The 13,454-nt window shown below is 35.1% G+C and overlaps 1 protein-coding gene across 1 annotated transcript in view; it reads right to left on the bottom strand.

Moving 5' to 3' along the window:
- CEP162 (centrosomal protein 162) overlaps positions 1-13,454 on the bottom strand; it is a 100,230-nt gene that overhangs the window by 55,366 nt on the left and 31,410 nt on the right. Inside the window, exons 9-12 of the mRNA XM_032409340.1 lie at positions 10,311-10,424; positions 6,045-6,236; positions 5,378-5,459; positions 555-837 (exon numbers count right to left, since the gene is read on the bottom strand). Coding sequence (XP_032265231.1) covers positions 555-837; positions 5,378-5,459; positions 6,045-6,236; positions 10,311-10,424 — 671 coding nt within the window. The remainder of the gene's footprint in view (positions 1-554; positions 838-5,377; positions 5,460-6,044; positions 6,237-10,310; positions 10,425-13,454) is intronic.

The raw sequence follows: 13,454 nt of genomic DNA, 5'->3' as shown, positions 1-13,454 counted from the left end.
TCTCAAGATAAAAATTTATTAATACCCTGTCTTAGTCCACAAAAAACTGGAGACAGTTTATGGTAAACACATAACTTAAAACTGTAAAATAAAACTAGAATATTGAGATCAAAGAAACTATAAATCAGAATAGATCAAGAACAGAAGAAAAAGGAATAGTGAAATATAACTTTCTCAACAGCTGCTAATAGCATTTATATAAAATGCCAACTTACCTACTTTTGTAGAACACACACTACTGGAAAGATTTAAAAAGCACTAGAATGATGAATAAACTTTATCTTCTTGTGCTACTCAAATTCTGGACTACACTTATCAAAAACAAATGAAGAATGTAAAGAATGGCTTCCAAAAGAAAGCTAATGCTATGGTAGTATTTTAAAATTTGGGGACTATGGGATGTTGTTAATAAATACTGCTCACAAATATCCAGGATCTATGTGGAGGTTAGTATGTAATCAATCCCACTAGCTTAAGAAGTACCTACTTATCAATAGTATTTATATAACTTCATTTATCAATACTTCAAATCAACTTAGATTATAAACACTTACTTTATTCATTTTGTCATCCTGAGGCAATAATGAAGGACCAACAGATAGTTTTTTCCTCAAAATATCAAGGTACATTTTATCTACATGTTCTTCCGTAGTATTTACTCCTGGACAGCCATTTTCTATACCTTTATTTGTCGTCTTTTGTAAAACCACATTCTCTTCATTTTTGTCAAAAAATTGGTCCACATTTCGTGGCTCTTGAGATATAATATTTGGGTTCATCTTAAGGGATAAAGGGCTAACAAATTCAGTTTCTTTTCTATCAGCCAGTTTCTTATAGCTATAAAACAAAACAGAGAATGAACCCTAGGTGACTCCTCAAATATCAATTATATATACATATAGCATACATATCACATATATTTACACATACAAAATATAAGAAATATTTATATTTTATTATGTATATTATTATTTATATATAATATTTGTAACTATTTAAATTAGGTCATTAATGTCAAATATATTATCTGTAATTCTGGTTAGCAGAGTATACTCATACAGTGTCCTATAACTCTTTTAAATTTCAGATAATTTAATGCAGTATAAAATTAAGGATCACATGGATGACTCTGAGACCTACTTCAAAGGAAAGACAAACCAAGCAAGACTGAGACTGTTTTTGTGTAAGAAAAAATAAAAATTGAATTTCTAATGAACTTTGTGTAATTAATCTTTTATCCATAATATCATGTCAACATGCATTTGAGACAGGAAAAACATTTTACACATTTTTAGAAGAAACTAAAGAAGTAATAATTTATGCCAATGAGAAATAGAGTATTATTTCTATAAATAGAAATAGAAATATTAAAAAGCATAAATTTCATCACACTATAGGAAAAATTTTAAAGTAAAACAGGAAAATCACTAGTATCTTGAAATAAAATTATGTCTGTGGTTTAAAACACTTAAATACAATGTAATATTTCAGACCATTCAATTTTTTTTTTCTGAAGATTTTATTTATTTATTTGACAGAGAGAGACACAGCGAGAGAGGGAACACAAGCAGGGGGAATGGCAGAGGGAGAACAGGCTTCCCGCGGAGCAGGGAGCCCGATGTGGGGCTCGATCCCAGGACCCTGGGATCATGACCTGAGCTGAAGGCAGACGCTTAACGACTGAGCCACCCAGGCGCCCCTCAATTTTCAAAATAGAGAAAATATCCCTTAAGGAAATGTTCTAAATGTAGTTAAGTATCAGTATAGCATAGGGGCTCCAAAAATATGGATACTGTTATTTTCAAACTGAGTAATCATGGTCTATTAGGTCATTTAACTTTGTAATTTATAAAATAAGATGTCATTTATAAAATAAAGTTTAAGAGGCTACTATTTTCTTGTAAGATAGACTGGCTTCTCAGTAATTGTTAGGCCTTTCTAAAGTAGCTGGAATCATCAGAAAATATAATAGTTCTTTCCTTCTTCAGGTAGCAGAATCTGGCTAGAAGCTCATCAAAACTGTCTCCTGTTCTTTCTGCATACTAACTAAACTACATTTCCTTGCCTCCCTGAATCTAGTTGGGGCCAATTACTAGTTCTTGCCTTTAGAATGTGAGTGCTATGGTGACAAGAACCTAAGATATGTGTCACTGGCTCAGTGGCTGGGTTTTGGGTGGCAAGGAAAATGATACTAGAAGCTGGAGAAGTGGCAACCTATGTTTTACAGTGACAAAACATTTGCCAAACAATCACCTACAATGGTTTATAAGGCAGATCACATGGCTACTGAGTCTGGGTACTAAGAAAAATGGCAGGAGAGTTTCTAAGTGCTAGCTACTATTGACTACTTTTGACAAGATACTAAAAGAAAGATATGAGCTCAAAATAAAAAAGGGTCAGTTGATAAGAAGAAATCAAAGAAAACAGAGAGAGTCTAGAAACTCAGTGCCTCTAAGGTTCACTCTCTGTGAACCTAACAGTAGGATTCAGCATTGAAAAATGCTATGAAAAAGCAGGATTTCATGAGACTTCTAAGTTGAAAAGAGTGACTCAGTCCTTTGACAAAGATCATACTAAAGGAGTCCTCTTCACACTTAAGGTTACTGTTCTCAATAATATACAGATAGCTGCAACTGAATTGAGAGGAAAAAAAGAAAGAGGGACAAAAAAAGCAAATACTTAAAGCAGATTTAAAACCTCTGACTAGCAAACTGACTTTAAGTGTAGTTACTGGCACATGGGATTCACTGGAAACTAATAGATAAGAAGTCTACTAAACTTTTTGAAGGAACTGTAATGACAAGGAAACTACAACCATATTTATAAAACAAACAATAAAAGCCAGAGACTTATCTGGGAGCCTTAAAATCACCTGCAGGCAGGAAGTGGACTAAAAGGAATGCATCCTCCAGGACGGGCACAGCCTCCCCACAAAACCCACTTCAGTTGTGGCCAAGAGTGTAAATATTGTTATAAGGCCTTTCCCGTGGATTTCAAGGTTGCATTATTTGCTGTCTTTTCCTCATATTTTTCCCTTCTTAATGGGAGTATTTGTTGTAGTTTCGCTATCATATATTGGATGGGGGTGAGGAAGTAGGGAACTTGTGTAGATACAAGATTAGTAGACAGTGAGGAGCTACATTCAAACCCGTTGGAGAAGACACTGCTTCAACTGGAAATCCTGGTCTTTTAGATGGACATAGTTCTGAATGGGACTTTGGGCTGTTTGCTTTGGGGAGGGGATAGTGGGTCTGTGTATGAAGAAGAGTAAAATGGATATTTGGTTACTAGAAGGGTAGATTCTGGTAGAGACTAACTAGATGCCTATCAAACTCATTTAACTTTTCTTTCTGAGCATATAAGCAAATCCTATTTCTTTCTGAGCATATAAGCAAATCCTATTTCCCAGCCTCTTGGACCTTGTTAGCTAGATGTGATGGTTCTTACCAATAGAATGTGAATTGAAGTGATATAATACTTCTGTGTTGAGGCAGTTAAAAGGAATTGTGCTAAATTACCTTTTTTCTTTCTTTATCAACTGGTTGGATGAGGCCATGACAACCTTAAAACCATGTGTTGATGACAAAGTAGCCTGGGTCCCTAAATGACCATGTGGAATACAGTCCCATCCTAACCCCACTGACACACACGGGATTATGATGTGAGCAAAAAATAAATTTTTGGTGATGCTTAGCTACTAAAATTTTAATAATCCCAGTAGCCAGGATTATTTACTCTACAGTTTACTGAACAGTTTTCAGACATGAATACTAAAGTTTATACTATTGACATTTCTGTAATGATTGTTATGCCTTTAATGTAAGTATACTTGTTTTTAGGCCTTAAATGAAAAAAATCTCTATTTAGAGATTACACATTAGTAAAATGATTCCACCTATGCCAACAAAGACACAAAGATATGTAAGCACATCTCTTCATTAATACTAACATAGCCCCCAAACAGCAATAAGTGAGAATGATCTGCCCTTGAAAACATACTAACTAGTGCTACAGATCAGTGGAAGAATACTAGACTTAGCATTCAAGTAGACTGGCTTCATTGCCTCATTTTCTCTCAAATGGAACAAATGTAGAAACAGAATGAGAAATCACTACAAGTGGATTTACATGATGAGGAGGTAGTATAAGGAGGAACTCAAACTGTGTCTGCTGAAAACACAAATGAACGAATGAATACATGGAGGGAATGACAGGCTTCTCACAGAAATATTTCATGGAGATCAAAGATCTGACAGTGTAAGTGGTTAAGCACATGGACTTCTTGTGTTTCCTGGTTATATCCATATGATCTTGAGCAATTTCTTATACTTCTTTTTTGTGGGGGGGAGGAGTGGGAAGGAGCAGAGAGAGAGGGAGAGAGATAGAGAATCTCAAGCAGACTCCATGCCCAGTGTGGAGCCCAACGCGGGGCTCAATCTCACAACCCTGAGATCATGACCTGAGCCAAAATCAAGAGTTGGACGCTAAACTGACTGAGCCACCCAGACCCCCCTATTTAACTTCTTTAAGCCTCAGTTTTCTTATCTATGAAATGGAGATGATAATAAAATATACCGCACAGAGTGGCTATAAGATTAAGTGAAATCTAATATGTAAAGAACTCTGCACAGTACCTGGCCCACAGTAAGCATGTGATAAAAATGTTAGCTGTCATCACCACCACCACCACCATCTCCATCATCATCATCTGGTTCTTGTGAGAGCTCCACCATTAAACTGGTTTACCTCAGTTTCATCACTTGAATGATGCAGATAAAGATGCCTGCCCTATTTGTTATGAGGATCACATGAAATGATGGATGTGACACAAATGCAAGGTTACTGTGATGTGCTACTCTGTGTGCTGGAGAATGACAGCGTGGTCCCACGAGTTTCCAATAAAATGTACTGAAGCCCGCTGCTCTTGTGACCAAAACACTTACCCTGTAAAAGGATGGCTGGTCTGTGACTAAGTGCAAAACTAAGTGGTTTATAAAGAAGCAAATCTATGATGCATACAGAATAAAATTCATGGTCCCTCTCACTGTTCAAATCAACTGCCCTGAGCTATTTAAAGCTGAAAGGATTTTAGTTTTCAGTAAAAAGCCGTCAGACCACTTAAAAAAATGGCAGCACTTTTTTTTTTAGTGGCATCTATTTAAAAAATATATATTTTTTTTATTTTAGCACTAGAAGAATTTTGATAAACTGAGTAAGAACTACTAATAAGAAGAGAGCAGTGACTCACAGGTAGACTCATATAAGCTACCCATTAATCATTCACTAGGAATGAGTATGTAAAAGAAATGACTAAAAGTTTCCAGTAACAAAACAATAAACAAACAACCTGCACAATCCATTCCAAAAAACCTCATACCTGACAGGTTGTAAATCAAAACCACTGACACCAAAGGAATCTATTCTGATAGGTTTCATCAGCTCCTCTACTGTGGGCAGATCTAAGAGGAAAAAAAGTTAAAATAGCAACCCAAAAAAACATGTGAATTACTTAAGTTAAAGTCTAATCCCACTAAGATTACATTTTTTCTGACTGAGCTAACAAAATGGCATATACAATAAACCCAGTTTCCCACTATAAACTTACTTGTACTAAGAAAATCTCCTTTGATTTATATATATATATAATATATATTATTAACTATATATTATATATAATGTATCTAACTATAAAATATCAAAAATATGTGCATGGCTGTGTCCATACATGCACACACATTTGTTAAATATATTTTAGTTGATTCTAAAATACTGTTCTCTATTTAAAAAATAACTTTAGTACAGAAAAGCATAAAATAAAGTGAAAACAGTTAGGTGATTTCCTAATTTGGCCAAGGCATACTGAAGGAGGAACTGAAATTTTATCCCCTGTTCAGCTCTAACTTTATAACCACTGATTCCCAAATTCCATTTTAACAAACCCTTTAAGTTAAATTCAGAGACTGAGAAACAATCACTACAGCAAACTGCATTGAAATTATACCACACTAGAGACTGTTCGGAGAGGGTCTCGAATTAACTTTTACCAGATTCTGTAGTAGAGATGTTTTTAGAGGACTCTTCATTTTCTTGAGGATAATCCTTCACTGAGCTCTTGATATTTTCCATTGCATTACTCTCAGTTCTTTGCTCGTCTGCATCTCCCAAAGAATGGGCTATATGACAATAAGCCTGATGGAGAGCTTCAATGTCACTATTGCTTTGTCCATAAGAAACACCTATTGGAATAAATGTCATCTCCAGTATAATCACACAAATACATGAAAGACATAAAACACCAATATCATCCCTTCATGTGTTTGGAATGGTGAATGAGGCTGGTGGGACAACTGCAACATTATAAAGTACAAACCTTGCTAATATGTAGCTATAGCCTAACAGTACAAAATCAGAGCAGGCTCAATAACTCTTCAGCAAGTTGAGATGTGTCCTGACACAGGAACTGTAAATAAACTCTGACTCCACTAGTTATTGCCTTCTCTTCTCACTACCCTTAATCAACCCCATTACACTGGATAAAACTATTCGCAAATTTCCTAAGCTGACAAAATCTTTCAAGGATTCTGTCTCCCTTACCACTACCACTCTCTCTCACTCTTGCATTCTCTCTCTGCTTCCCAGTGCCACCAAGTATCTTGTAGTCTGCATTTCTTCAACTGAAATTCACTCCCCTAACTTTGCGATCCAGTATGTGTTCCAATATCCTGTGTACACTGCTATAATCAAAAGCAATTTTCTAATAGTCAAATCTAGCCATCTTTAATTCTCTCCAACCCAGTGAGACATCTGACACTGTCCTCCTCCTGGGAACTGTTTCTTCTGTATAGCGTCTTCTTGTTCTTCCCACCATTCTGATGGCTACCTATCCATCCTTTATGGTAAACAGCTCATCTCAGAGTTCCATCTTCAGTCCTCTTTTTTAAACCTCTCATTTATTTATTTATTTATTTTTGAGCTGGCAAATTTCATCAAGACCCTTAGCTCAACTGTTACCCATATGATTGTGACTCCCAAATCTATGTCTTTGTCCTTACCTCTTTTCTGAATATTAAACTTTCTAACAGACATTTACACTATAAGTAAATCAAATCTAATATATCCCCACCTGAATTAATTATATTCCCCAACAAAACTTGTTCTACTACAAGTATTTTAGCTAATGGCATCACTATTCACCCAGTCATCCAAAATAGAAAACCTGATGTCATCATTCACTCTTCCTTCCCTATTAATCTCCTCCTTCTCCCACCAATTAATTAATAAATTCTGGAAAAAAGAATTTGAAGAAGACTCTAATGATAATAATGATTTAAAATTTTGTAAGTATTTTTCTTACTTATTTTGTACCTTTCATTACTAACACTGGAATTTTTAAAATTAGAGAAAAGAATAAAAGAGTCACAGAAGAGTGGGGGGAAAAGGAGAGAAATAAGGTAAGTAGTCTCCTTTTCTATTAATACCCATGATTAATTAATTAATGCTTAAGAATAAAATTGTAGATATAGCCTCATCAGTAAAGGGCTGACTTCTCTGCCTTTTACATGAAAAAGAGAGGATTCTATGTAGTTATTTAATATATTATTACAAGTCAAAAGCTCCCTAATTTTTCTACTTTAGGGAGTTGAGAAATGTCAAACCCTACATTGCAGAGGCAAGGACCTGGTTGTGAAGCAATACTGTCATACTGTGAATGCTCCACTCGTGCAGCATAGCACAAAACGGTACCTGCCCAGGAGACAAATGAAAATAAGCAAAAGGCTGAATCTGACCCTCATTTGTACAGTTATCAACCTTTCTAATACAATAAAGCACAAAGAACTTCAAAAGTGATACCTTTTTAAAAAGATGATCTTTGACAACATATCACCTAAACTGAGGTTGCTTAATACTTAAAGAAACATTTTATAAAAACAAAACAAAACAAAACAAAAAAAACCACACTAAACAACCATCTGATTTTTCAGTTCTTAAACCAAGTTCATATGCTGATTTGAAGATTATCAGGTGTATTTTTGAAATAGTAGGTAAAACTCAATACCCCACAGCCAATAAGTATTTATACTGTATGCCTTCAAGTTTTTTATTATAATTTCTACCATTAAACAGAAGGTTGCTATAAATAATAGTGGTAAGAACCATACAGTGCTACTGCTTATTGAATCTTAACAATATACTAGGCATTATACATTATCTGAGTTGACCAACACAAGGCCTCATTTTAAAGATGAGGAAACAGGCTTAAAGGCATTAGTTGTCCAGTGTCACACAGCTGATAACTGGCAAAGCTGGGACTATGAGTCCAAGGCTATATATGACAATAAGATCATACTTACTATCTTCCAGTAATAACAATCAAATTATTTCAGAGTCAAGAGCATTTAAGAAATAAGACCAGAAAACTACAGCTTTATATAACTGCTTGAATCATCTTAATAAGAGTTTTTTCATTCAGTAATACGTTTTTTTTCTTATAACCTACAGCAGTGGTTTTCATACTGTGTTTTACAAAATCATAGTTTCTCAGAGAAAATCATGGGTTCTACAGATGATTGAGTGGAATTTCATCTTAAATCGTGCTTTAAAACATAAAAATAGAAATTAATCTGCACACTCAACTGTGCCATTTATGCAACTGTAATATTTTGAAAACCATCAGAGTGATAACTTTTGTTTCCTGCTTTGCTTTCATGCACATCTTAGAATGCAGCTCCTCTGACTATCCTGTATATATATGCATTTCCTATAATGTATCACTGATTAGAAAAGCTGTAACTCTATACTGGTCTTTTACAAGAACTCGTGTTGGCAGACAACTGTGCATGTAGGGTGACTACCATAGCACACACATGACATGTACTTGGAACAGCAGTAAGACTGAGGAACATGTGCTCAGCACATGCTTTCATTACGGCGAATATTCAACTGGGTAATAACAAGTAAATGAATAACATGACTTGATGGGAAAATTGTTGTAATTTTTTTACTTTCATAATTATGTTTTTAAATGGAAGTAGATGAAACAAGACAGTGGTGACTTTTGGAACAGCAATGACTAGAAATAAGATCTTGAGTGGACTTCGTGGTTTTGGTCATGCTTTGTTTTTTGATCTGGTTGCTGGTTACATGGGTGTGTTCAGTATATGAAAATTCATCAGGTTGCACTATTATATACATGAACTTTCCCTGGGTATACTATACTTCAATAAAAATGTAAGAAGAAATAAAAAATAAAATAAAAATAAAATACAAGCAGATGTTTAGAGTTGGTTAGTGATTTATCATTTCTATTGCTCTTTTGTTCCAAATGTCTTAATTGGTTTAATTGACCATACCAGTCAATTGAGACTTGCAAAGCAAGCTGATTAAAAATTTCTCAGCTGCAACTATTTATGTAGTAAACCAAGAATATTTTAATATTATACAACAAAAATAAAATATACAAACATATCAGAAATCTGATGATGATATAAGAATATAACAAATGTCTAAAACTTCTGATTTTAAAAATTTCAAAAGACCATTATTGTTCTCACCAACTTTATAAGTAAATGTAATAAATGTAAATGTTTATATTTATACTGATAAAATACACAGAGAGTACTACATGAGATTTCATTTGGAGGTAAGGATTCCACTGCCTTAATAGTTTGAAAAGGCATTGTCTTAAAGATCTTTATAACCTTTTGAAAAGTCTACATGGTCCAAGGCATTTTGAAATTTTGGAATGTGATTTAGCTTTCTCCTACAGAGAGGGAACAATAGAAAAGCAAAGTGAGACTGAAATCTCATTTCTCCTACATGTTCCAAATTTAACAATACTCTGGAGGGGCTTTAGAGAAAATTAATTAATATTCACTATAGTGCTATACTTTGTATCAACATCATTCATTCATTAACAAGTCTTTATTAAATATACACTTTACTTGGCCTACTAGCATTAAGTGTCACCATTGGCAAGTACAGATTATTTAAGTTGTCAATAATGGTAAAAATGTGGGATTAAAATTTTATTGTTGGGGTGCCTGGGTGGCTCAGGCGGTTAAGCATCTGACTCTTGATTTCAGCTTATGTCACGATCTCAGGCTCATGAGATCAAGCCCCACACTGAGCTCTGCACTGGGCAGAGGCTGCTTAAGATTCTCTCCCTCTCCCTCAGCAACCCCCCACCAAAATTTTTTAATTGTTGATATAATTATATATATTATTATATATTATATTTATTTCTCTAGAAATGAAGTCAACTAGTCTTCAACTATTACATATTTAGAGAATAGCCAGTTTTCTACCTTTACCTGTTCCTGTCATTTCATTATCAGCCATTTCTGGCAGGGCCTCCGGCTTAGTTGCTCTATCCTGTTCATCAAGGTTGACCTCTGCAACAGAGTCTAAGGAATCAAGCAGCACCACTAGAACAATATAAAAAAAAAATTAGAGGAATATAGAGAAATTTTTATGGTTCCTTCAATTTAATATTTTAATCATATATAAGCTGTATAAAAACAAAGATAAATATTTCCATATAAAGAGCATATAACCATATACATGTAATAAGCATGATTACATTAACATCCATAACTATGCTTATATACAGGTCTAATGTACATTTACATGTGGAATGCAAAGGGCCTGTGAAAAAGAACAAAAAAGAAATATTCTTCCCCCCTCAACTTTACTGAGGTATAGTTGACAATTAAAAATTGTATATATTTAAGGTGTACAATTTGATGTTTTCATATGTGTACACACTGTGAAATACTGACCACAATCAAGCTAATTAACATATCCATTACCCTATCTTTTGGTTTTGTGTATGGGTGTGGTGAGAACACACATTTCCCCCTCTTATCAAATTTCAAGTATATAATATTGTTAACTATAACCATATTGTTATACATTAGTTCTCTAGAACTTAATTATCTTGTATAACTGAAACTTTGTACTCCTTAACATCTTCCCAAATCCCCCTCCCCTAGTCCCTGGTAACCATCATTCTACTCTCTTGTTTCTACAAGGTTAACATTCTTAGATTCCACATGTAAGTGAGGTCATGCATGGGTAAACAAGACTATCTTGGACATATCTGCTGTAACTGTTCCATGACCTGAAACCTTCCTGAGCACAGCTGCCATCCAACATTCTTTCCTTCTCCTTTACCACATCCTTAAGTACACCCTCAGGGCATAGAGTCCTTGATCTGCCCTGGAGATAGGACTATGACCCACACCTATTCTTAAACATTGTCCCCTTGGGTGGTCCCTCAGCATGTACTCCCAGCCTCTAGGGCTATACAGGCAGGTCCTAGGGGAGGTGGGGTTACAGAGATCTATTCATCTTGTGGTGCACAAAACATGCTTCTGCCTGTAAATTCCCTTAATAAACCATTTCTTGTCAAGCTGGACTTGTTGGCCTTCTCCTTCAGCCTTAGGACTCCTTTGGCCTTTGAAGTTTGATTTGCATATACCTCCCTTTCACAGAAAAAGCCATATCTGTCTTTCTGCATCTGGCTTATTTCACTTAGCATGATGTCCTCCACAGTGTAATATTACATGTACTACATTTTCTTTATCGTTCATGTGTCGATGGCATTTAGGTTGTATACGTATCTTGGCTATTGTCAATAATGCTTCAGTGAACACGGGAGTACAGATAACTCTTCAAAATATATATCCAGAAGTGGCATTACTAAATCATAAGGTAGTTCCATTTTAAATTCTTTTCAGGAACCTCCGTATGGTTTTCCATAGTGGCTGCACCCATTTACATTCCATCAACAGTGTACAAGTTTCCTTCTCTCCATGTCCTCACCAACATGTTATTTTTTTGTCTTTTTGATAAATAGCCAATCTGACAAGTAGGAGGGATATATCTCATTTGATTTGCATTTTCCTGATTTGTGAAGCTAAGCATCTTTACATGTGTTTGTTGGCCATTAGTATGTCTTCTTTTGAAAAATGTCTATTTAGGTCTTATGCTCAGTTTTAATTGGATTATCAGGTCTTTTGCTATTGAGTTGCACATATATATTTTGGATATCAACTCCTTATCAGAAATATGGTTTACAAATATTTTCTACCATCTACAGGTTGCCTTTCCACCCTGTTGATTGTTTCCTTTGCTAGATAGCATTTTTTTTGATGCACTCCCATTTGTCAATTTTTGCTTTTGTTGCTTGTGTTTTGGGGTCATATTTAAAAACTTATTCCCTAGTGCAATGCCAAGAGGCTTTTTTCCTATGTTTTCTTCTAGTTATTTTACAGTTTCAGGTTTTATATTTAAGCCTTTGGTCCATCTTGAGTTGACTTTTGTATGTGGGGTGAGATAAGGGTCTAATTTCATTCTTCTACATATGAGTGTCTAGTTTTTTAATACCATATACAGGCATAACTGAGATACTGCAGGTTCAATTCCAGATCACTGAAATAAAGCAAATATTGCAATATTGCAAAGCCAGTCAGATTAACTTTTTTGGTTTCTCAGTGCATATAAAAGTTATATTTACACCAAAATGTAGCCTTTTAGGTATGCAATAGCATTACATCTATAATAGTGTCCATACCTCAGTTTAAAAATACTTTACTGCTAAAAAATACCAACCACCACCTGAGTTTTCAGCAGGTTGTAATCTTTTTGCTGGTGGAGTCTTGCCTCAATGTTGATGGCTGCTGACCGATCACAGTGGTGGTTGCTGAATGTGGGGGTGGCTGTAACACTTTCTTAAAGTAGGACAATTAAGTTTGCTATATCAATTGGCTCCTCTTTTCACAAATGACTTCTCTGTAGCATACAATGCTGCTTGATAGCATTGTACCCACAGAACTTTTTTCAAACTTGGAGTTGATCCTCTCAAACCCTGCTGCTCACTTTATCAACTAAGCTTATGTAATATTCTAGATCCTCTATTGTCATTTCAATAGCCTTCACAGCCTCTTCACCAGGAGGAGACTCCATCTCAAGAAACCACCTTCTTTGCTCATCCATAAGAGGCTCCTCATCCTTTCAAATTTGACCATAAGGCTGCAGCAATTCAATCCCATCTTCAGACTCCATTTCTAATTTTAGTTCTCTTGCTATTTCTACCACATCTGCAGTTACTTTTCCACTAAAATCTTGAACCCCTCCAAGTCATTCATGAGGGTTGGAATCAACTTCTTCCAAACTCCTGTTCATGTTGATATTTTAACCTCTTCCTGTAAATCATGAATGTTCTTAATGACATCCAGAATGGTGAATCCTTTCCAGAAGGTTTCAATTTACTTTACCCAGATCCATCAGAGGAATCATTATCTTGCACAATGATAGCCATATGAAATGTATTTCTTAAACAGTAAGACTTGAAAGTCAAAATTACTCTGATCCACGGGCTGCAGAATGGATGCTGTGTTATGAAACACAGGCATGAAAACAACATGAATCTCATCATACATCTCTATCAGAAC

Source organism: Phoca vitulina, unplaced genomic scaffold (genome assembly GCF_004348235.1).
Source record: "Phoca vitulina isolate PV1807 unplaced genomic scaffold, GSC_HSeal_1.0 scaffold11, whole genome shotgun sequence".
NCBI classification, from domain to species: Eukaryota; Metazoa; Chordata; class Mammalia; order Carnivora; family Phocidae; genus Phoca; species Phoca vitulina.
This window is presented reverse-complemented; position numbering and strand designations above follow the sequence as displayed.